Genomic DNA, 23749 nt, shown 5'->3' with positions numbered 1-23749 from the left:
ATGTATGTATTAGTGGCCAGTAGATGACATAGTGTATGGTGGATTGTAATAGTACGTAGGTGGTGCAGTGTGCCCTTCCGTGATGAGCCCAGGAACTACTTGGGGGAGGGGAGTGTCACTTAATAATACTAATATTATTTCTATTATTACACTTGACACTACCATTTTATACGTACATATTCATAACATCGAAGGTAATTTGAAATATCATTTATAGAAGTTTGCCATATAGCAAATTCCATCTGTAAATAAATTACTTTATAGAAATTGGTTTTTACAAATTTATAATTTATATCCTGTTTTATATAACTTAGAGAAGTTTATAATATAATATATCACTTACAGAACCTTGAAAAAAATATAATTGCGCTTGTAAAACAATAAATAATAAAGCGATTTTTGCTACGAATCAAATCCCACATTTTAAAGTTCTTAAAAGAACTGGGAGATGGACTGAGTCCTTGACTCTTTATCCCGTCATCTGAATGAAGAAAATCTGTGTGGATGGGGTATTATTGAGCTAAAAGCTCTAGTCACTCTAGAACACTCCCTAGTCATGGCTGGGTAACGGCAATAACCGAGCATCAGTTAAAGCTTTATTGGCTACAGCATTGCCATTCGTTACCCGGGAAGTCCTAAAAAGGACCATCCTGTCCTTATAAGGACCGGATTAAAGAGGCGAAGCAAGAATGCTTTTCATCTTCCCCGTTATCTGTAGAGGACAGTGTAGGGATAAGGTGTTATTGAACTATTAAAGCTCTGATCATGGCAGGAGGGTAACAGCAATAGCCGAGCCTCAGAACTTCATTGGCTACAGCATTGCCATCCATTACCCTCCGAGGGTATTAATCACCGCATCTCACGGTCCAAATCCTGTTCTTAAAAGAACTGGGTGATGGACTGAGTCCTTGACTCTTTATCCCGTCATCTGAATGAAGAAAATCTGTGTGAGTGAGATGTTATTGCTAATGAAAGATTAAGAACGTAATGCGCGACAAATTGAAAAGGCAGCGCTATCAGTCTACAAATTAGTTGTAGACTGATAGCGCTGCCTTTTCAATTTGTCGCGCATTACGTTCTTAATCTTTCATTAGTACAAAAATGAAATAAACCACGTGGTCTCATATGCACCGACTAGTTTTTGAAAGATGTGGAATTAGGTCTTCCATTTCGCATCCTTTCACTTACTTAGGCCGTATACTAATAATAATAATAATAATTTTATTATTATTATAGTGTTGGAAATTTTTTCTGTAGGGTCTACTATCCGCTTCTTGAATAATGATGAGTAATTATTATAAATGTTGAAAAAAGTATTACATATTTGAACGGATTCGAGTTTTTTTTTGTAAGCAACTCGGTTCTTGTATGATAAAATCTTTTTGCAAAAATGACATAATGTTTCCATGGCAGCAATAGTGTCTGATTACGTGAAAGTAAGCATTTGTTGATAATAATAAAACATGTCTGTTCAATGACCTTCTTTATAAGGAAAATGTATAAAACATATACAAAGAGTGCTAAACAAAGAAACATTGTGCTGAGTGGGTTGTGCATGCTGAGTAAGAATCTTGCTTGTTTAGACTTGTACAAACGTGTAATATTAGAAACGATATGGTCACTTTTTGATTAGAAGAATTATCATTTAAATTTGTGTGAAGTTCTGCGAGCATTTCAGACTCATTAAACGTGTTTACAGACAAAGAAAAATCTCAATGAAAATCCGCTTCGTGGATTTTCATTGAGAAACGAAAAATTCTAAAAAAGCGAGAAACTGAGAAATTTCATTGGCTTAGGTTATTGTTTCCCAACTTTATAGAATAGGGGTATCCGTAATTCTCTATTTATTAACATATCAAATAGCGTGATATATAATATTAATTTTATACTATTTCAGAAAGCTGTACATGCTTTACTAGCATTGAAAGCGATGGGCGCCACCATTTCCGAAGGATGTCCATAAAGGTATGTTTTTTTTTTTTAATCTGTTTTATTTTTACGAGCAAAAAGTGTGTTGAAAGTCTTAATGTCTTTAAACGTCAAATCGAGTATTGGCTGTGAACAATGAAAAGAGGAAGGAAGAAACAGAAAGAGAAATATCTTCGATTTGCAGACTGTGATGTTTAATACAGAATACTATTCGTTAAAGATGTAACAGTTCAAGACTGAAATTAATTTGCAATGCTAATTACTTTTACTTTTCATTAGTTTCCGAATTATATATCTGATTTCTTATAGTTTCTAGGCATATTACTAGTTTATACTTGTTTGTATATTATATAAAGAAAAAAAAATGAAATGTTTAATAAATTATTATACATACAGACAAGCAGATGTATAATAATCTATTAAAATTAATTATGCGATTTTTTTTTACCTTGTGAGCTCTTGCTTGGACCTTCCATTCATTGCTGGATTTACGCAATAGCTAGATAAGTTATAGCTTACGGCCTCATATTACAAGGGGGGCCGCTAGTTATCAATACAGATAATCTAAATTTTGCCCATTAGAGGAGGACACTCTTCTAAGTTATAACTTGGAGTTTTATTATTATTATTATTATTATTACGAGCAACTATAAAGAGTCCTTAGACTCATCGAGGAAGGTCCTAAACATCACGTCAAGAACTATTCAGCATTCGCACAGTATCTATCATACTTTGCTTTGAACTCATTCACAGTCATGGCACCCACAACAGACTCTGGCAGCTTATTCCATTCATTCACCACTCTACAAGTAAAAAACCTGGTTCTGGCACCCTTGCTAACTACACTCTTGCTCAATTTCCATGGATGGCTCCTAATTCTCCCATCACCAGACCTGTTCTGAAAAATTTCCTCTGAATTAATCTTGTAAAAACCCTCAGTAATTTGAATGTCTCAATCATATCACCCCTTTTCCGTAAGAATTCCATAATTCTGTTTAGTTTCATTCCATAGACTACCTACCATCTCGGTCACTCGCCTCTGGATCTCTCTACCTCCTCCTCATCAAGAAGAAACCCTGGCGCCCAGATTTGGGCACAGTAGTCAAGATGGGATCTTATCAAGACTCGATAAAGAGGAACAATTAACCTGCTCGTCAGTGTTCTTCAGTAACCAAGTGATCTGATTTAGCCACTTTTGCTATGTGCCCATAAACTTCAACTCCCTATCCACTAACACTCCCAAATCTCTGGCTTCGTCAATTTTTTGGAGTACAGTTCCACCGATGTGGTATACTGCTGCTAATCTTTCCACCCCAAAATGCATAACCTTGCACTTTGCCACATTAAACCGATATCCATTCTCCTTATCCCAGTCTGCCAATCTATCCAAATCATTCTGCAAAATTTTGACATCATGTGTATTCATTATTGTTCTACCTAACTTTGCATCAGCAAATAAATGAACAGTTCCTCTCAGATCCTTTCCTATATTCATTAATGAACAAATTAAATAGGAGTGGTCCAAGAACAGAATCCTGTCGCACACTACTAGTCACATGCCTTCTTCTGGACTCTACCCCTGAATAAAGTACTCTCTGATATCTCTCCATCAACCACCCTCCTATCCTTTTCACCAACCCTATATCCATCCCCATGTGCTGTAGTTTACTGATTAGAATTCCATGTGGTATCTTGTTAAAGGCCTTTGCAAAGTCCAGCAGTAACATTGTAAACCCACGTGGTTGAACTTATCCAGTTCAGCCGTCACTGTATTAAAATACGTGAGCAAGTTATTGAGGCATGATCTACCCTTCACAAAACCATGCTGTCCCTCATACAGTATCCCATTTCGATCTATCCATTCCTGTAGTTTAACTGACTGTTTAACTTGACTTTTTTCTCTCGACTAATTTGACTAATTTTGTGTTCTAAAAGTGACTACTGTGATTACTGACACAATACGAATGAAACTTAGAAACACTTTATAATGATTTTAAGAATAGGTTTGAGAAACTAAAAAAAAAAAAGTTAAAGCCATGTTTTGAATTTCTTGTGAATCCTTTTGTGATTGATGTCATCAAAACTTGACTAATTTCTCCAATACTACTATTGGAGAAATTAGTCAAGAGTTATAACCTTAAATCTAGTGCTGCTTCCATTTTATTTTGTAGATTTCGTTAATGAAGTGTGCGTTTGACACGACTTCAGAAAAGTAATTCTAAACTGAGTAGCTTTGAGATATTTAGAACAAGAATTCTAAACAACTGCACCGTAGGGCAGTAGCTCTAAAGTTTCTATAGTAGATTTCATTTTTGGCTAAAGATTCGGTTGTTGTTTTTTTCCAATAATCGATTAAGTGGTAGTTAAAAATAAAACAATACTATAAGTTATTCTTTGGATATATGGACCCTCGATGAGTCCTTGACTCCCTGGAGGTCTTAGATAATAATAATATGCCCAAGCAGCTAAACTATGAATTTAATATCTTCGGGTTGCTACCTGCGTGCACTTTTTCTGGGCTGAGTTTCATAATTTGTGGATGAAAATCCGTTACCATTATGAAAAAAACCTATCATCATCCCTGTATAAATAGTATTAATCAAGTACTTCAGTTGAAGAAAATCCCTTATAAAGGTTCTTTGTATCCTTGCCTGGATTCGAACCCAGATGTTTCAAACCAAAGGACATTGTCGATATCTGCTAAGATACGGAAATACTGTAACAGGGAATGGGCAAACCCATGCGGCTCCCGAGACAATACTGGTTTTCATTACCATTTTTTCTCAACTTTCATTTTAATAATCTATAGTAGCATAGTATGTACCAATATTAGAATATTTTATTTCGTAAATGCTTTAAAGATAAGTGAAAAACAGATATTCTGAAACTTTTCATTTTTAGCTTTTAAATGGTACCGGCTAAAAGGGTTGTTAATGTGGATTTTATTATCGCATTTGGTTGGTAAAAAGTGTTTCGATGTTTTATGGCCTGTGTCTCTCCCGCCAAAATCAGTTCACCAACCAAATGCGATAATAAAATCCACATTATGATAATCCTTTTGTGATTGATGTCATCAACGATGGATGTCCTGTTGTTGCACCTTTTACTGCGGATGTTGCTTCAATAGAGACAGAGCTTATTGAGCTGCAGAAAGATGTGGGTTTGAAGCTAGTACATACAAGCTCTTCTGTAACTGACTTTTGGAAACAAATCCCGGAATCAAAATATCCCAATCTTCAGAAAACTGGCTTCCGACTACTCTCTGTTTTTGGGACAACTTACTGCTGTGAATCTCTCTTCTCTGTAATGAAATTTGTCAAGTCAAAACATCGTGCTATCCTCACTAACAGCCACCTCACCGAGCGTCTTAAAACAGCTTTGACATCCACCAAGCCAGATTTTAATCTATTAACTGCACAAATGAAGAATCAATCAACGTCTTCAACGAGTACAGATTAAACATATTCTTCTTTGGTGAGAAGGAGTTGTATGTTTTATTATTTATAAATACAATTTTATAATATTTTCATGAACTGAACATTCAGCTCAAGAAACTGAATCCTCGAATCATGGATATACTTTTTATTATAGTAAAGTTATATAATAAATATTACGGTAATTATTACACAACTGGTTTTTATACAAAATTTTTAAAAATGCATTTACTACTATTTATAAAAAATTACCCAGTATTAGCTTTAACATTTAGGTTTATAAAAGATATAAGATTCTCCATATATACCTAAACCTTTATAAATGTTTCCTATTTGTTTATTTATGGAAGTAAACGAATGACGTCATGCTCTGCTATATAAGATTATGTAGTCTGCTTCATAGTACGTGATAATAGGAAGGGGAAGTACTTATTTAAAAAAATAACAAATGGCTCAAAATATTGGTTATAATTTCGAGCTTATATTTTGATCAACTATTCAATAGAAGCCATAAATAACAGGTAAAACAAACAGATGTATCGGGATCTTCAGTTCCAACTGCTCTGAAAAAACATGCATCTTATATAAATCTGGTTAATAATTACTCAATAATAGGATTACCTTTGCACCACCAACATTCTAAATGACTGCTCTTTCGTTATTGGTTAAAGTTCATTATTAAAAACTCTACCATTGAAGCTCTACCCTTAAGACATTTTCGCATGCCCTTGTCCTTGACGTCATCGCGCCAAGGACAGCTTCTCAAGCGAAACGAAATACGTACTAAAAGGTAGCGTGTAAAAGACAATCTACGCATAACTTTCATGTGTGTAACATTGGGTAAGAGTAGTATTATTCAACATTTAAACATTTGAAAAACCACGCGTTAAACAAATAAATGGTATTGAGAAATATCTTGCAAATAGATATTTGTATGCTATTCTTTTCTACTCAGTAAATATGTGCAGCCTTGTCAAGCTATTAAGGCTCTATGAACACATTAGAAACTGCAATATAATAGTAAATATTGTGGCAAGAAACTGTTCTAATAATGTTAATAATATTTTTACTAGTGAGTTACTTCAGGGTTATAATTAATACCAAAGGAGTTTAACTTGAAACCGTAATTTAAATTTCGGTTAAATGTAAAAAATGTCTCACTAAAAATGAAAATAGCAGTGATTCAACATGAAAAATGATTACTGTGAAAAGATGATTACGATGATTAAGCATCTTGATGTGAATAAGGCCATTGGACTCATGTGATTTCTCAATAGTCTTTCATAATGCGAAAGAAAGCGCTAAAAACTGCAATTAACATTGACTTAGTTGTGTAATGAAAGTGTTGCTTTTGGAAGGTTACCGCTCACCAGGGATCCTTCCCTGGTGAGCGGTAACCTTCCAAAAAAGACAAGATTATTCCATCACAATAAGAGATAATCAAACAGATGCATTGATTAATAAGTAATATAATAAATAAAGTTTTGGAGAGATTGGTTAGGAATAAGATACAAGATTGGAGAACTACGAAACGATTCCATATAGGGTTAAACATAAGCTTGTTGAAGGGAGATTGTTTTTCAATAATCTAGTTAGATTTTATAAAAAGGTCACTACAGAAGTAGATAAAGGGGGAGAGTGATTGGATGGATACGAAACTGGCTCTCTAATAGATATTAAAGGGTTGTGTATAGAGGAACTGTATCTCTGAGGCGGAGAGTTATCCATCTCACAGAGGCCTACAGGGTTCTGTTCCGGGACTACTGATGTTTAATCTGAATGTTAACGATAAAACGAGTGGTATTCAGATTATGTGTAGTTGGGCAAAATAGAGCACCGCCAGGGTGCTATATTTTGATTTTTTATGAATACATACTGGTGGTGCTATATTGTACGGAGTATAGGAAGTAAGAAATCTTGCAATAATTGTTAGAGAATTGAAGTGCGAAGGACATATTGCAAAAGTTATACAAATAGCACAAAGAAATGCCAATATACTAAGAAGAATTGAAAAATAAAGATAAGAGTGTGATCATTCCACTGCACATAGCTTTGATTGCACCACGTCTCGACCTAGATTTCGTCGCCTAATTTCTTGGCGGTGATCAAGCCTTGGAAAAGGTTCAAAGGCGAATAACAAAAGTAGTATCAGGTTTATAGAATACTGGCTAAGATGATGGATTGTAAATATAATTTGCAGAGTTTTGTAAACGGGTGGAGATGGGGTGATATAACTGGAACATGTAATTTGTTACAAAGAGCTTACCAGATATCCTTAGTTTTCAAAATTTAGTATTCAAAGGTTAAAGAAAGAGAAAATGGGGACAAGTGGTCATTCTTGGAAATTGTATAAAGGTGTGATGCGTAAGAGAACAAGAAGTAACTTTTTTTGCATGGAGAATAGCTGGCAAGAAGAATGCATTACTGGATGAGACTGTGACTGCACAGTCATTGAATACAATTTAAAGCAAGATGGATGGTATCCCTTTATAGTATCCCTGAGTTCAATAACTTATTTATCAAGACTGGAAAATGCATTTTCTTGCTCGTAATAACTTGTCTTACGAGCCTTTAAATACATTCAAGATGCCTTTAAATTCGCCCTCCTAAGTGCTACAAGATGGATTTTTATTATTTTTATACAAAATAAGAGAAGTGTATAGGATTGTTGATGATAAAATTAAATATTACAAGCAAATATAAATAAATTAATAAATATATTTATGTATCGAGAAAAATTAGGGGTGCTGCAGTTCCTTAGTGCCTATGCACGAGCCGCCCTGATTAGAAATATCTGTGGAATAGTTTCTACTTTATTATCTGCAATATCAGAATTAGATGTAATTGAACTAGAATTATCTGTAGGAATACTTGGTATGTCAGGTTTAAAATATGGGTCAACTTTGGGTAAACTAGATAAATGAGCCTCTAACAATTTCTTATTCTTTCTTTCTCTTTTTATAGCCAGCATTCTCTTTATTTTTAATCCTAAGCAAAAATTTTGAAATGTTAGTAAATAAAAATTATCCACTGTTACTTACATTACAATATTGCAAAGATATTATTAGAGTTCATTATTTATTTATATTACTTTATTATCATGAATTAATTATGTTTATCTGTAAATTATGTTGTACGATTTAAATATACTTTGTTAAACTATTTCTAAAGTGTGTTGTTCACTTTAAGAAGGCACGCATGCATATTAAAATAAAACACCGAAAGCAAACTAATTCAATTGCAATTTAAAAAAAAAAAAACGGGAGAAACGGTCAAGTATACCAACGATAGATTAGAAATAAATTCAGATTAGAAATAAACTAAGCCAGTTTCAATTTTGATAAGCAGTGACTGTTACTGAAAGATGTAAAATTGGATAGGCGGGTCCAAATGCATACACTTGTTTCATCTTTGATTGATGCTGAAATCTAGTAGCAAACCACTAAACTTGCACACTAACATAAGATTACGAGTTACTACCCGGTTAAGCCTTACTTTCCCCTATAAATAAGCAATATGTGAACAGTTGAAATCCGATCAATTTATCGCATACTACTATAATTTGTTTTACGATAAGTAAAAAAAGAAATAATCAAAAATAGTCTATAATTAACAATAATACTTTTGTATACTGATTAGCATTATCTATAAATAATCTATTTTTCATTATGTTTTCTATACTGAGGCAGAGGTTTTATTGTAATGTGAGGCTCGAAAATGTAGGTTTGTCTAGCTAATGCGTAAATCTGACCCTATGCTGACCACACTGCGCTAATGACGAGATCATTCTGACCGGGTCTAGTTACATTAGGGGAATTGCCTAGTTCAAGAAATAAGACTCAGTTCATTATTCACCAGTTAACAGTTATATTATTATTTATTTTGAAATAATTATTTTTATATATATAAAATATAAGTTTTTTTTTCAAAACAGTTATATTCTCATATAATGCAAATAAAATACATTCCTTTGTAATCAAACATAACATTTTATGCCTATAAATGGACATAATATTTCAATCATAAAATCCTTACAAGGACTGGCTAGATGGGCGAAGCAAGATTGCTTTTCATATTCCCGTTGTCTGTAGAGGACAGTGTAAGGATAGGGTGTTATTGAGCTATATATATATATATATATATGATCATGGCAGGAGGATAACAGCAATAGCCGAGCCTGAGTTGGAACTTCATGGGCTACAGCATTGCCATCCATTACCCTCCCAGGGTACCCATTTTAGTCGCCTCGTACAACATGCATGAGCTACATTGGGGTTATTCATATCCCGGCTACCACACGGGAAATTCTCAGTCATAGTCTTTAAGGGCGAAGCAAGATTGCTTTTCATATTCCCGTTGTCTGTAGAGGACAGTGTAAGGATAAGGTGTTATTGATCTATAAAGCTCTAATCATGGCTAGAGTGTAACAGCAATAGCCGAGCCTCAGTTAGAATTTCATTGGCTACAGCATTGCCATCCATTACCCTCCCTGGGTACCAATTTTAGTCGCCTCGTATGACATGCATCAGCTACATTGGTGCTATTCTTATCCCGGCAACCACACGGGGATTCTCAATCATAAAATACACATCGATATAATTATAAGTAGAGAAATTATTTAAGATATTGGTGTACTGAGATATTTATAGATATTATAAAATACCAAAGAATATTTATATAACATATCATCATCATCAAAATTATTTATTTATTTAAATAATTCTTTTTAAAAAAATCTGATTAATTATTAAGAATAATCAATTTAATCAAAATATATAATCAAAATATTAAAATAAACAGCATTGTTATAATGATCGAGTTTTATATCAGTGTTCGATTTCATTGATATTTCCTTCAATTGTCATTAACTATCATTTTTCAGTCATCGTTCTTATATTGTGGTTGTTTTTCCTAAAGAAATTAATTATTTTTCCTTAGTTTACTACTTATCCGGATGAAGGTGATTTTAAACAACAATAACAATAATACCAATAAGTGAGACCTCAGGAAGTCAGGGACTGATTGATGGAAGCTACATACATATTACTCGCACCAGCTATCATACCTGTATTTGAATTCATTCATTCTATTTGCACACACACAATATTCATTGGCAATCCATTCCCTTCACGCACAACTCTATGAAAGAAAAATCTAGCTCTCATCCCCTTGTTGACAATATTCATTCTGCAAGTATGCCCTTGTGTCCTCTCCACCCTCCATAAAATGAAAACTTCCATCAACTGAAATCCTGTATGACCCTTTCAGAGGTTTGTAAGTGTCAATCATATCAGCCCTCCTTCTCCTGTTTGCTAGTGATTGCGGACTAAAAATTCTCAGTCTGTCTCCATAATTAGTATTCCACAATCCTGATATCATTTTAACAATCTGCTTTGCATTCCTCCATTGTATCATAATCACCATGGAAACCAGGAAAAGAGATCTGCGTGCTATAGACCAAGTGAGGTCTTATAATGACATCGTAAAGAGGCAAAATGACTTAAAGTTGAAAGAATGTATGGAATTACCATACATTCTTTCAACTACTCTGGAATCTTTCCTGTTCTGAAACTCGTAATAACTAGCCTGGTCAAAGGAATAGCTAGTTCAACTGAATCATCGTTTAGCATATATGCTAATATCCCGTCAGTCCCTATTGCTGAATTCTTATTAAGTTTGTGCAACAGCGTTAATACTTCGTCCTCATACACCTCAGTTTCTTCATCCAGTGAAGAGGCAGCAGTGAGCTCAATGTTGTGTACACCAGGTCGATAGCTTTTAGCGCATTCATTAGTTAAATAATTGCTTCTGAAAACGTTCTTCTGAATCTGTCACTCGCACACCATCTGCAATCAGTACAGTTATTCTTTCATATCCATTCTTTCTTTTTCTTTTATAATAACGAGAGAAATTTTTGTATTGTCTTTAATTGCGGTTTCTTTTCATATTCAGACTTCCGTACAAGTGACTCTTCTGGCCTCTTGCTTATAATTATCATAATTAAGATCATCTTTATGCACACAATATTCCTTCCACGTAATCCTTTTCTTACGAATCTCTTGTTTAATAAGATTACACATCCGTTTGACTCCTACCCTATTTATTCTTCGAACTCTAGAGATATATTCAGATAATGCATCATTTATGTATTTTTAAATGTCTTCCCATGCACTGTCGATATCCTTCCCATTCAACAAATAATACCATGGCTTACAATCCAGCATACTCAACAGTTGGTCGCAATTTCCTGCTTTGTGACTCAACATGTAACCTTTTCTGAATGGAATATTCATGAAGAAGCTACTTCTCAAGTGAGTACGCTATGATCACTGTTACCTGTCTGAGGCAGAATAGTTACGTCTTTAACTGAAATCCTCTCCTACACTAATTAGATGTAGCACTCGTTGACTTCGATTTCCTTGAGGAAGTCGTCTCGCAACAACTCAATAAATTCATTTTCATTCTTCTCCTCATGAGATTTCACAGCTACCCAATCAATATTCAGATAATTAAACTCACGCCCTCATTAGGATAATCATGTCTCGCTCATGATTATCATAATGAGGTCATTGTTAGACTCCACCTCGCACCGAATGGCTTCAAACTCACTGCTACATGAAAAAATATTACTAGTATTGCTATCATAAGTCTCAACTCTAACTGGATTATTTATCATCCGATAAATAAATAAAGTTGCAAACTTGGATGTCATGTAATGCTTAAACTACATTTTGGCCCTTGTACTAATGAAATAATAAATACATGAATAATAATTTGAACTGGTACCTATTAAGGTATTTAGACTATCAACTATTAAGATTGCCAGTTAGTATGGAGAGCTCGCATAATAGGGCAGAAACAGCTGTTATCTGAGTCATATTTTTTTTCAATTAACAGCAGGCATTCAAGATTAAGACAACCTGTCAAATAGTCTTTATTATTATTGTTATTATTATTATTATAGAGGAGACTAGACAAGAATACCGATCTGTAAGTTGTCCAACTGTGTCATGCAGATTGCAGACAAGAGTACACAAAAGAATGTGCAGGTAGATTATTATGTCTGTACACGAATGCTAGGAGTATCAGAAACAAAGCGGGTAGAGTTTGTTGCCCTAGTCAATATGTTGGGACCTCAGATTGTAGGAATTAGTGAGACCTGAATTATCATGAATTATCAGAATCAGAGACCTGACTAACCGGTATTGATTGTAAAGGGTACACTATTTTTAGGAAGGTTAGACAGGTTAGGAGAGGGTGGAGGGGATGCACTGCTAATGATATCGGATGACTTGAAGCCAGTTAATAGCGAGATCTATGATTGTAGTACTAGTAACAGTTTTTCATGTGGCAGTACCTTGGAAGCCATCTGATGTGAGGTGGAATCTAACATAATCAATTACATAGTGGGGGTGTTGTTGCAGACCTGGTGGATTGGTTGCTAGTGATGAAGAAATGCATCACCATCATAATGGGAGACTTTAATTATCCAAATATTGATTGGGTAGCAGTAGAATCTCATGAGAAGAATGAAAATGCATTTATTGAGCTGTTGCGAGACAACTTCCTCAAGCATCATGACAGAAGGAACTCGACGTCAAAGACTGCTAGATTTAATTATAGTGTCAGAGGGAGTTTCAGTTAAAGACGTAACTATTCTGCCTCCGGTTGGTGACAGTGATCATGTGGTACTCACTTGAGAAGTAACTAAGTTTATGAATGTTCCACAAAGAAAAGGTTCCATGGTGAAATACAATGCAGGAAATTATGACCAACTGAGAAGTATACTCAGTTCAGTGGAATGGGATCAGTTGACGGATGAAAAGAATAGTGAGAGTTCATGAGAAGCATTTAAACAATACTTAAATGATGCGATATCAGAATGTGTTCCTAGAATTCGAAGAATAAATTGAGTAGGAGTCAAATGCATGCTTAATCTTATTAAGCCAGACTTCTATAAGAAAAGGGTGATGTGGAAGGAATACTGAGTGCATTAGAATGATGTTCATTATGAAAATTATAAGCATCATGCTAGAATAGTTACAACTGTTGTATGGAAACTTAAGTCTGAGTAAGAAAAGAAACTGGTTCTGAATGCTGAAGAAAATCCATAAGTAGTCTATCTATAAGCTACAAGTAAAAGAAAGAATGAATATGATAGAATAACTATTCTAAATGCAGATGGCTTGAGAGTGACAGACGCAGAAGAGGTTGTTCAATTAATCAGTGCCCATTTGTTTAAAGCTCTCAACTTGGTGTATGCAACATTGAGCTCACTATTACCTCTTCACTGAATAAAGAACTTCTATTGTATGAGGACGAGATATTACAGCTGTTGCAAAACTGAATAAGAATTCAGCAATAGGGACTGATGGGATATCATCACGGATGCTAAAAGAGTATTCAACTGAACTGGCCATTCCTTTGACTAGGCTATACAATATGAGTCTCAGAATAGGGAAGATTCCGCAGAAATGGAAAGAATGTATGGCAATCCCATTGCACAAGGGAATTTCAAAGACCGATGTTTCCAACTAGCGACCAATTAGTATATCAGGAGTGGTGGTGAAGATTATGGAAAAATTGGTCAAGACTCGCATTCAGAAATGGGTTAACAGTGAACTTCTACTTTGCGATGAACAGTATGGGTTTACTAAGGAAAGGTCATGTTTTTGCATCCTGCTCATATTCTATAATAATATTACTATTGAACTCGAAATGGGGAATGGACACACTATGATTCTTTTGGATTTTGCTAAGAATTTTGACAGAATACAGCATGGAGATTATTGCATAAATTGGAGAATATGGGTTTTGATTATGAAATATTAGCGTAGATAAGAGGATGGCTTAATAACAGATATCAAAAAGTGATATACGAGGGATGTGAGTTTGCAAGATTTAAGGTAACTAATGGTGTACTACAAGGATCAGTCCTTGGTCCACTGTTATTCAATCTGTACATTAATGATAATTGAGAAGGATTTGACAGGCGATACACTATTTGATGAAGATACAAATAGAGGTAGGATAATCAGGAATGCTGCTGCTGATATGGAGTACTTGCAGAAAGATTTGAATAGGCTGGGATTGTTGGCATGGGAAAATGGATGTTAGTTCAATGTCAGTAAACGCAGTCATGCACTTTGGCGTAATTAGATATCCAATGGCGTATTATATTGATGGGATTGTTAGAAGAAACTGTTGATGCTAGGGATCTTGTGAAAAAAATAATGTTGGGCCCTCTGTTGATTCTAATTTTATATACGAAAACATTTTTCTATGTAAGAAAAAGAGGAATCCTAAATGCCACTGCTTGGTTAGTTGTTAGTTTATCTCTTTGGATAATTAGAATCACAGAGTATCCACTTGAACATCTGACAGGAGCTTCTTGTGCAGAGGCACCAACCAAAATCTTTGCTTAATGTTGTCAACAATATCCAGATGATAACGACGATCATTTTGAAAATATACAATAAAGCAGTATGTCTCAATTATATAAAGTATCAGTAATAAATATATGCTATTTGTGTTTCATTGCTCAAATAGAATAGGTATATTTTCAAAAAGATCGCCGTTATCATCTGGATATTGTTGACAACATTAAGCAAAGATTTTGGTTGGTGCATCTGCACAAGAAGCATTTTCATTTTCTTACCTGAAACTCCATCTTCGTCATCGCTGAAACATTTGATTACTTCAATCTATGCAGGCGTGTGCAGATGAAATGCTTTCGAAAATATAACAGTAAACCGACGTCATCTCGTCTCCTAAGTCCGAACCATTACCGTGTGAAATCGTGCGAATTCCGGATCTTTATACTGAAGGGGGGGGGGGGGGAGTCTCCCTTGTATCAAATACCAACTAACTTGGCAAAGAGAAAAATGAAACACTAGAAAAATTATGACTTCTTCCGATTACTGAGAACTTTCTAGCAATTCTTGCTAATATGGCATCATAGACATTATCAGCACCCTTCACAACCTGCTGAATGTAATATCACTAATCAATAACTTGCAAACTATACGCGTCTATTTCTGAAGGAGAAGTATGTGGAGGAAAATGTGAAAATGACAAGTTCGATTACATAATTTGCATTATTTTCATTCGTCTTGAACATTTATTCATGAATGCCTTTTTAGTTATAACTTATATTTTACTGATAGTTTATACTACCGTTTTTCAAACCTTACAGTCCAAAGTGTAAATTAAGTGCCTGTAAATTCAAGTCATAAATTTGCAAGGTATATAAGCGTCTGTTCTGTAATAATAGTAATAGATTACAAAACTTAGTAAAACATAAACACCAATAAAGCCATATGATGTTTTGTTATGTTATAATGCCATTTACAATTTTTTTTCATCCAATTACTTACTGGATAGCTTATATCTGAGTTTACTTCTTTTGTAAGTTCACATGTAAGATCAAAACAATTGATCCTGACTAAATAGCATTAGTTATCCAACTCCATCAGTATTTCTTACTATTTTAAAATTTTGGGGTTCCCACTGTAAAAATAGAAAATGCTGTTTTTTATATCGATGAAAGAAGAGTTTTATCTCTCTCTCTCTCTCTCTCTCTCTCTCTCTCTCTCTCTCTCTTTCTCTCTCTCGGAAACAGAGCAACTATTTCCACTGTCCTATTTATTAGTAGAATTGCTTCTACAATCTGTGTAAATAAAATGCAGTCGACTTTCTGTGTGTATTTATTTATTTTTATTTTCAAGGAGCTTGTGTAGCTCAGGAGAAGTGGTGTTTGCACTCTCAGGGCTAAACCGCCCGTGTCACGAGTTCAATTGTAGTCACTGACTAGAGGAACTTTTTCTAAGGCTTTTTTCGACCGGTTCTCGAGTTAGTCGATCCGTAACCCGGGAAAGCGCGTGTTTCGTCCCGGAAACTCAAGAAACCCGACTGTGGAACCCACACGGTTTTCAGACATTAAAAATATTATGTTAGGGTTAGGTACCACAAGATGGCGGCACTTGTTAACTGTCTCTACACTGCAGGTGCAGGCTGCTTAATTAGTAATAGATTTGGGTCAGATATCTCTTATTGGCTACCAGTGGAGATTGTATTGCCCACTCAGTCTCCAAAAATTAGATAGGGCTAAAACTCCCTATAAGGGAATAAGACGTTAGCTGATTTTTTATATTTTTATTTCTTTATTTTATTTCTTTATTATTATTATTTATTTCATTATTTATTTATTTCTATTTGTTTATTTTCATTTATTTGTGATTCATATTTATTTTATTTATATCTCATTTTATTTATTTATGCTTTACTTTATTTATTGATTTGTTTATTTATTTTGCCTTACGATAATAATTCCAACCACTTTTGGAATAGGCGTAAATTCACTTGAACACTGATACATATACATAATCCTTAATTACTACCATTTCTAAATTAAACATATTTTATATTTTATTTTCATGAGCGATATTACTATTTTGTTTGGACTCGTTGTTTAAATCTTATTCCTAATTTAAACTCGTTGTTTAAATTAGGACTGTTTTGTAGAGGGACTCTGTATACCTATTGCAAAACATTTTCATTTAATTGAGACTGGAAACCATTCTGATAATAAATAAATTAAAATAAATTAACATTATAATTTTCGAATCAAAAGTAAATATTTTATATAGAATAAAAAAGGAATTTATACGCTTAAATTAACTGCTTAAAAATATAAAATATTTTTAAAAATTTAGATTTCAATAATAAATTTTGTAATACACTTTTTATTAATATGAATAATGCAGCCTCTTCTTAAAATGACTAGCATTTTATTATGTTTTTAGACATCCCACACAATCCGATGACTTCCATTTTAGCACTGTTTGCGGACGATACGGCAATACTAACCAGATCTCTCAGACCCCACTTCGTTACCAGGAAGCTTCAAGAAAATCTTCTAAAGCTGGAGGGTTGGTTCTCCAAGTGGAGATTGGAAGTCAACCCCCTGAAAAGCTCAGCGGTTCTCTTCTCAAAACAGCCAATGTCTCCTGCAGGAGATGTGTTACTATTCAATACTAAAATTCCCTGGCAGAAAGAAACAAATTACCTGGGTGTGATTCTCGACAAAAAGCTATCTTTCAACCAACATATCAAGTCTGCATGTGCAAAAGCATCTAAAGCCATAGCTCAGATCGACCCGCTAATTAATAGAAATAGCAAACTCAGCAACAGAATCAAATTGCAGCTATACCAGATGACGATTCGTCCTATAATCACCTATGCCTCTCCAGCCTGGAGCCACACCTCTAATACTAACATTATTAAGATACAGCGAGTGCAGAACAAGTGCTTGAGAATGATTTTGAACGCCCCGTGGTATGTTAGAAATAGCCAACTCCACAGAGACACAAATATTCCCTATATTCTCTCTTATCTACAATCCTTAGCTTCCAAATTTTTTCTAAAGACGTCCACACATCCCAACGATTTGGTTCAACAAGCTGCAGCATACGAGCCAACAGACATATTTAAATATAGAAGACCAAAAACTATATTAGCCTCCTATAGCGATACATAATTTCCATGCCCATTCAGGGCGAGCAAACTGCTCGTAAATTTTACCCTTTCTGTAACCACGACTGATAGCGGGGAATATGAAAAGCATTTTGCTTCACCCTTAAAGAATAAATGTCAATTGTCAATTGTCAATTATTATGCTTTTATGTCATAATGATGATAAAGCATCTGATTTCTCATAGAACGATTTTTGATTTGATATGAATAATGAAGCCCCTTCTTAAAATGACTAATATTTCATTATGCTTAAATCTTATATCTCATAAGGCTGATAAAAACATATTTCGCTGAAAGATGAAAGATACATGCCGGTGAAAGTCAACAGAATTATATCATCCGGACGCAAAATTTATTGCAATTAAAAATTCGTTTCTTTTCATCCTTACCATGCAAACATTAAAGTCATCGTATACCTTTACTTTTTTATGTCACTCAAAAAAACTGCAAACCAAAAAATTGTAAAGAAAACTGTAAAAACTGTATGGTACGTTAGTACCATACGTGGGCTAAGGTTTTCAAATTATTATTTTATTTATTTTTTACACCATCCCAAGACTGTTATAGACACACATAACTTTTAAAGCCACTTCAGAACTGCAATAGGGTCGGTGAGAACCACCATACCCTTGGAGGGTAATGGATGGCAATGCTGTAGCCAATGAAGTTCTAACTGAGGCTCGGCTATTGCTGTTAACCTCCTGCCATGATCAGAGCTTTAATAGCTCAAGAACACCTTATCCCTACACTGTCCTCTACAGATAACGGGGAAGATAAAAAGTTCTTGCTTCGCCCCTTTAAGCCAGTCCTTATAAGGATATATAAGGAACTGCAATAGTTTATTTATAATGAAAAAAAAAATTAAAATGGAATTTCCACATTATAATTAACTCATAAGTCATTCATTTACTTCTCTGTATGTCTTTCTTTACACATATCAAGAAATATGATTGCCTATCATACTAAATCAGGCACTGTTAGGATACAAACCAGCCAATCATGGTAGCAAGATTTCAAGCAAAACCATTTAATATATCAATAGTCCAGATATATGCGCCCACATATGACAGCACAGATGAGGATATTGAATATTTTACAAAGATCTGACAGAGAAAATAGAAACAAAGCACGATGTACTAATTATTGAAGGAGATTGGAATGCCAAAGTCGGAATAGATAATGATGGTTGGCAGAGTATCATGGGAAAATATGGTTTCGGAGAAAGAAATGAACGAGGGTGAAAAAATGTTAGAATTTACTGTGTACCATGAGATGATGATCTGTAACACACGATTCCAACAAAAGGACTGTAGAAAATGGACGTGGCGATTAAATGATGGGAAAATCAAGAACATAATTGATATGATTATGATTAAAATAAGATGGATAACATCAGTACAGCAGTGTCGAACTTCTCAAGGAGCAGATATAGACTCGGATCATAGTTTATTGATTGCAAACATCAAGTTGAAATTAAAAATAAAATATAAACTCCATCATCAGAGACGAAGAGATACAGCAAGAATAAGTGAAGCAGAAATAGGAAGAAGGTAGAGAACAGTGTTAGAAGAGAAACTTAAAAGTGTGGACAAAGAAAAAAAAATTCGAATCTAAGAGTGAAAGGAGTAATGAAGGCGATAAAAGATAAAGTTGAAGAAACAGTACCAGAAGAAGAGAAGTTCAAGAAGAAGTGGATTAGACAAGAAACACTGAAGTTAGTACAGGAGAAAAGAATGTTGAAGATAAGAAGGGATACATCAGAACAAATAGAGGAGCAATGTAGAAGAAAGTGTAATGAGGTGATAAAAGCAGTCAGAATGGATAAGATGAAATGGTTAGAAGCCCAGTGCAATAATATAGAACAGCACTGTGGAGAGCATAAAACTAGGGAGGTGTACAAAATGATTAGAATCGTTAATAGAAGGTGGAAAACAAAACAGACTACAATTAAAGATGAAAAAGGCAAAGTATTGATGATTAAAGATAAAAATGTAAAGCGGTGGAAAAGATACTGTAGTGAGTTATATGAAGAAAAACTATATTTAGATAGCGTTGGGAAACAGACTGAAGAATTGAAGCAGCTATCACCACCAGGTAATGAGTATGATATGATATGGACATTTTAAGAGGAGAGGTAGAAAAAGCAATAGGATGGCTAAAAACACAACAAGTGTCCTGGTAATGATAACATCACTGGAGAAATGATTAAATATGGTGGCGAAAGTTATGGTTACAGAAATGCACCATATAATATGGTATGGAAAGAAGGGAAAATGACAGAGTAGTGGGTGAAATCGATATTAGTCACATTATACAAGAAAGGACATAAGCTAGAATGTAAAAATTATAGAACAGTTGCCTTGACAAGTCATCTTGGTAAGGTGATGATAACGATATTGACAGAAAGATTGAGAACACAATTGGAAGCGTACCTTGCAGACGAGCAAGCAGGATTTAGGAAAGACAGAACTACAATTCAACAGATTTTGCAATACGGTTAATAGTAGAGAAAGCTAGGAGAAAACGCAAAAACATATGTAACTGCTTTGTTGATTTTCAGAAAGCATTTGACAGTATTGATCAGAAAGTGACATTAGCAGTGCTAGAATCCTATGGAATTGAAAGAAAACTAATAGCTATATTAAAAGATGTTTATAAGAATGCAGTTGCAGCAGTTAGAATAGGTGATGATTTAGGGAAATGGTTTAAAACAAGCAGAGGTACTAGACAGGGAGAACCCAACTTCACCAAGCATTTCATCGCACGTTTAGAAAGAGCAATGGATAAAATGAAGGAAGATGCAAAATGAATATCAGTGCATGGGATGAGAATTAACAATCTGAGATTTGCAGATAACATTGTTCTTATTGAAGAAGAAGAAAGAGAACTTCAAAAAACATTGAAACTGTTAAACGAGGAAGGGGAAAGATTTGGACTTGTTATGAACTTGGGAAAAAACAAAGACAATGGTTTTTGATGAGAACACGAAACAAAAGATAAAAGTGGATGGAGATGGAATTGATATAGAAAATGTAGAACAATTCACATATTTGGGAAGTATAATGACATATGATTTGGACTGTAAAAAAGAAATAAAAATCAGGATTGCAAAGGGAAGAACAAATCTGAATGCTATGGATAACATCTGGAAAAGTAAAGTGATCAGTCTGCAAACAAAACTAAGAGTGCTGGAAACATGCATCTTCAGTGGTGTACTGTACGGATCTGAAACGTGGGTAATAAATAAGGAATCAAGAAAAAGAATTTTGGCAATTGAAAGAGTTTGTTACAGGAAGATTCTAAGAATAGGATGGGCACAGAAAGTCACAAATGAAGAGCTCTATCGGAAGATACAACCAAAGGAGAATCTAATGCAGAAGATTATAAAATGGAAGTTGCAATTATTTGGACACATCTGTAGAATGAGTGAGGACCGGAAGATAAACACATTCGTGTTTGGTATTATGGATGGTGTGAATAGAAGAAGTAGACCATACAGAGAATGGATAGACGACATAAAGGAGTGGTGTGGAATGTGCAAATTTACACTTTGCACTGGAAAAAGAAAGGTGGAAGAAGATAGTGAAGGAGGCATCGAACACCAACGGGCAATGAGCCCATGGTTCGTGATGATGATCATATTAAATTGTAATGCCATTACAATGACAACCATACAATTATAAGTAGTGCTGTTATTTTCTTTTTATCTAAAAATCTTATATTTATGAAGACAATATTTATTAATAATAATAATATTATTATTATTATTATTATACGAACACCTCCATGGAGTCCGAAGACTCATCGCGAGAGACCCAGTCTCTCCACACAATCTAGCATACCTCTCATTGAACCCATTAACAGACAAAGCACTCACAACTGACTGTGGCAACCTATTTCACTCATTAACGACTCTCGAAGCAAAAAATCTAGTCCTTACACCCCCACTGACCACACCTTTATTCAACTTCTAGGGATGAATCCTTGTTCTGGTCCCTCTAGCCAAGTACTGAAACATTTCCCCTGCACCTATCCTATAAAAGCCTTTAAGCAACTTAAATGTTTCTATCGTATTCCCTCTGTGTCTCTTATCAACCAACTTCTGCAATCCGCACACATTCAATCTATCTTCATAGGAAACATTCCACATGCCAGTCACTATCTTGGTCATTCCCCTATGAATCCTCTCCATCGCTTCCTCATCCCCAAGAAACCCACGGGATCCATAGTTGAAGTCCCCCATAATAATAATCACTCTACTTGTACTCATTGTACTAATTTGGCGATGCATGTCATCCAGATCATCTGTGGAATTCTCTGGCCTATAGAAACAACCAACTATTTATTTTGTCTTATTGGTCTTAATCTCACACCAGATTGCTTAAAATGAACAGCCACCCTCCCTCCTGTTTCCTATTATGTTTAGTTGCAATTCATCTGCTATCGTCTGCAGCATCCCCCAGCCTATTATATCTTCTCTATTTTCACTGAAAATACTGAATCCTTCACATTCAATCCGTGTAACTACATCATCTGCTGTTAGCCAAGTCTCAGTAATACCTATAACCTTTGGCCAGGTTGCACGAATCAATGCCAAAAACTCCTCCCTCTTGATTCTGATACTTGTAGCATTAGTACAAGTATATAGATACCTGTCTTTACTTTCTGAATTGACTAGAATTGAGAGACCAGATTCTTCACTTGTCATTCTCACACTCACTCGCTTCATAGTTGCCTTCACACAAACTCACTTGCTTCCACCCTAATTGCTTAAGTTTCCCTGAATTTGCACGTTAGCATGCTCGGTGAACAAAACTATTAAATTTTTAATGTGTTTTTTCTTTTATATAAATAAGCTAAAATTAAAAACAAAATTAAAAAAGAAATTACTTTAAATCTACCAATAAAATAATAAATAACATTACTATAAATAAACCCTTATTTCTTTCCTAATGTTATATTTGTATTATTAAGGTCGCATTTATCTCCTGCTAGTTTGTGACATAAATGACATAAAAGCTGTTTTCATTGCAAAACAAATTTGAAATGAATTTGAATAAAACGAATTCGAACAAATAAAAATTTGAAAAATAATTTAAAAATGATGTGGCATACTTATTTATATTAATATTTGTTTTTTTTCAGATGAACTATGAAGAAAGTTCAAAAAGGCCTCTCTACTAAAAGCCTTAATCACACCTTCTCACAGATTGAATCATACACTTGGCTGCTTGATTCTACTTTCGTAACTATTGTTTATCGCCTTTGATCGGTGTATGTGATTGTGTCTAAACTTAGGACGGTAACTGCCTGCTTGTTGAACACATTCCTCTTTCCGTCCTGACTTCACCTTTCAATTAACGACAAAGCTTACTTGTAATATTTGTCAGGTCTAACACTCCCATGTCAGTCCCTCTAAGTATACGTTCCAATGGGGGATTTCGTTTGTGTAATATTTTCTGAGGAAGGCAAATAACAAACTGAAAACTTATGTGCAATAAGAATTATCGTGTTAATGAAAAAAAAAAAAATTCAATAATCTTGAACCAGTCAGAATCGTGGAGTTGTTATAAATTAATTGTAAAATAAATTTTATACATGAATCAATAAAATTGTTTAAAAATTTGCCTTGTGTTGTATTGGGATGTATTTTCTGTGTAAAATAAGTCAGATGTTTTAATTTTTGACGATTTGCTTTTAAAGAAATTCACAAATGTTTAATCTTTATATTAATTAGTTTATATTAATTTTCGTAGTAAAATCTCTTCATCTTTTTATTTAGAAAATTAAAAAGAAATTGTAAATAAATACAAATAAAAGTCTATTTAACAGTATTAAAACAAAAATAAACT

At 34.3% G+C, this 23749-nt stretch overlaps 1 protein-coding gene across 1 annotated transcript in view; it reads left to right on the top strand.

Moving 5' to 3' along the window:
- The window catches only part of LOC150104872 (myosin light chain kinase, smooth muscle-like), a 65765-nt gene extending 42240 nt beyond the window's left edge, over nucleotides 1-23525 (top strand). Inside the window, exons 10-11 of the mRNA XM_090396032.1 lie at nucleotides 1898-1965; nucleotides 23043-23525. Coding sequence (XP_090252158.1) covers nucleotides 1898-1963 — 66 coding nt within the window. The 3' untranslated portion in view covers nucleotides 1964-1965; nucleotides 23043-23525. The remainder of the gene's footprint in view (nucleotides 1-1897; nucleotides 1966-23042) is intronic.
- The last annotated feature ends 224 nt before the right edge of the window (nucleotides 23526-23749 follow it).

This window comes from Typopeltis vanoorti, chromosome 7 (genome assembly GCF_054136105.1).
Source record: "Typopeltis vanoorti isolate ZY-2024b chromosome 7, IOZ_Tvanoo_1.0, whole genome shotgun sequence".
Lineage (NCBI taxonomy): Eukaryota > Metazoa > Arthropoda > Arachnida > Uropygi > Thelyphonidae > Typopeltis > Typopeltis vanoorti.
The sequence above is the reverse complement of the archived record's forward strand: the minus strand, read 5'-3'. Positions and strand labels throughout refer to the sequence as shown.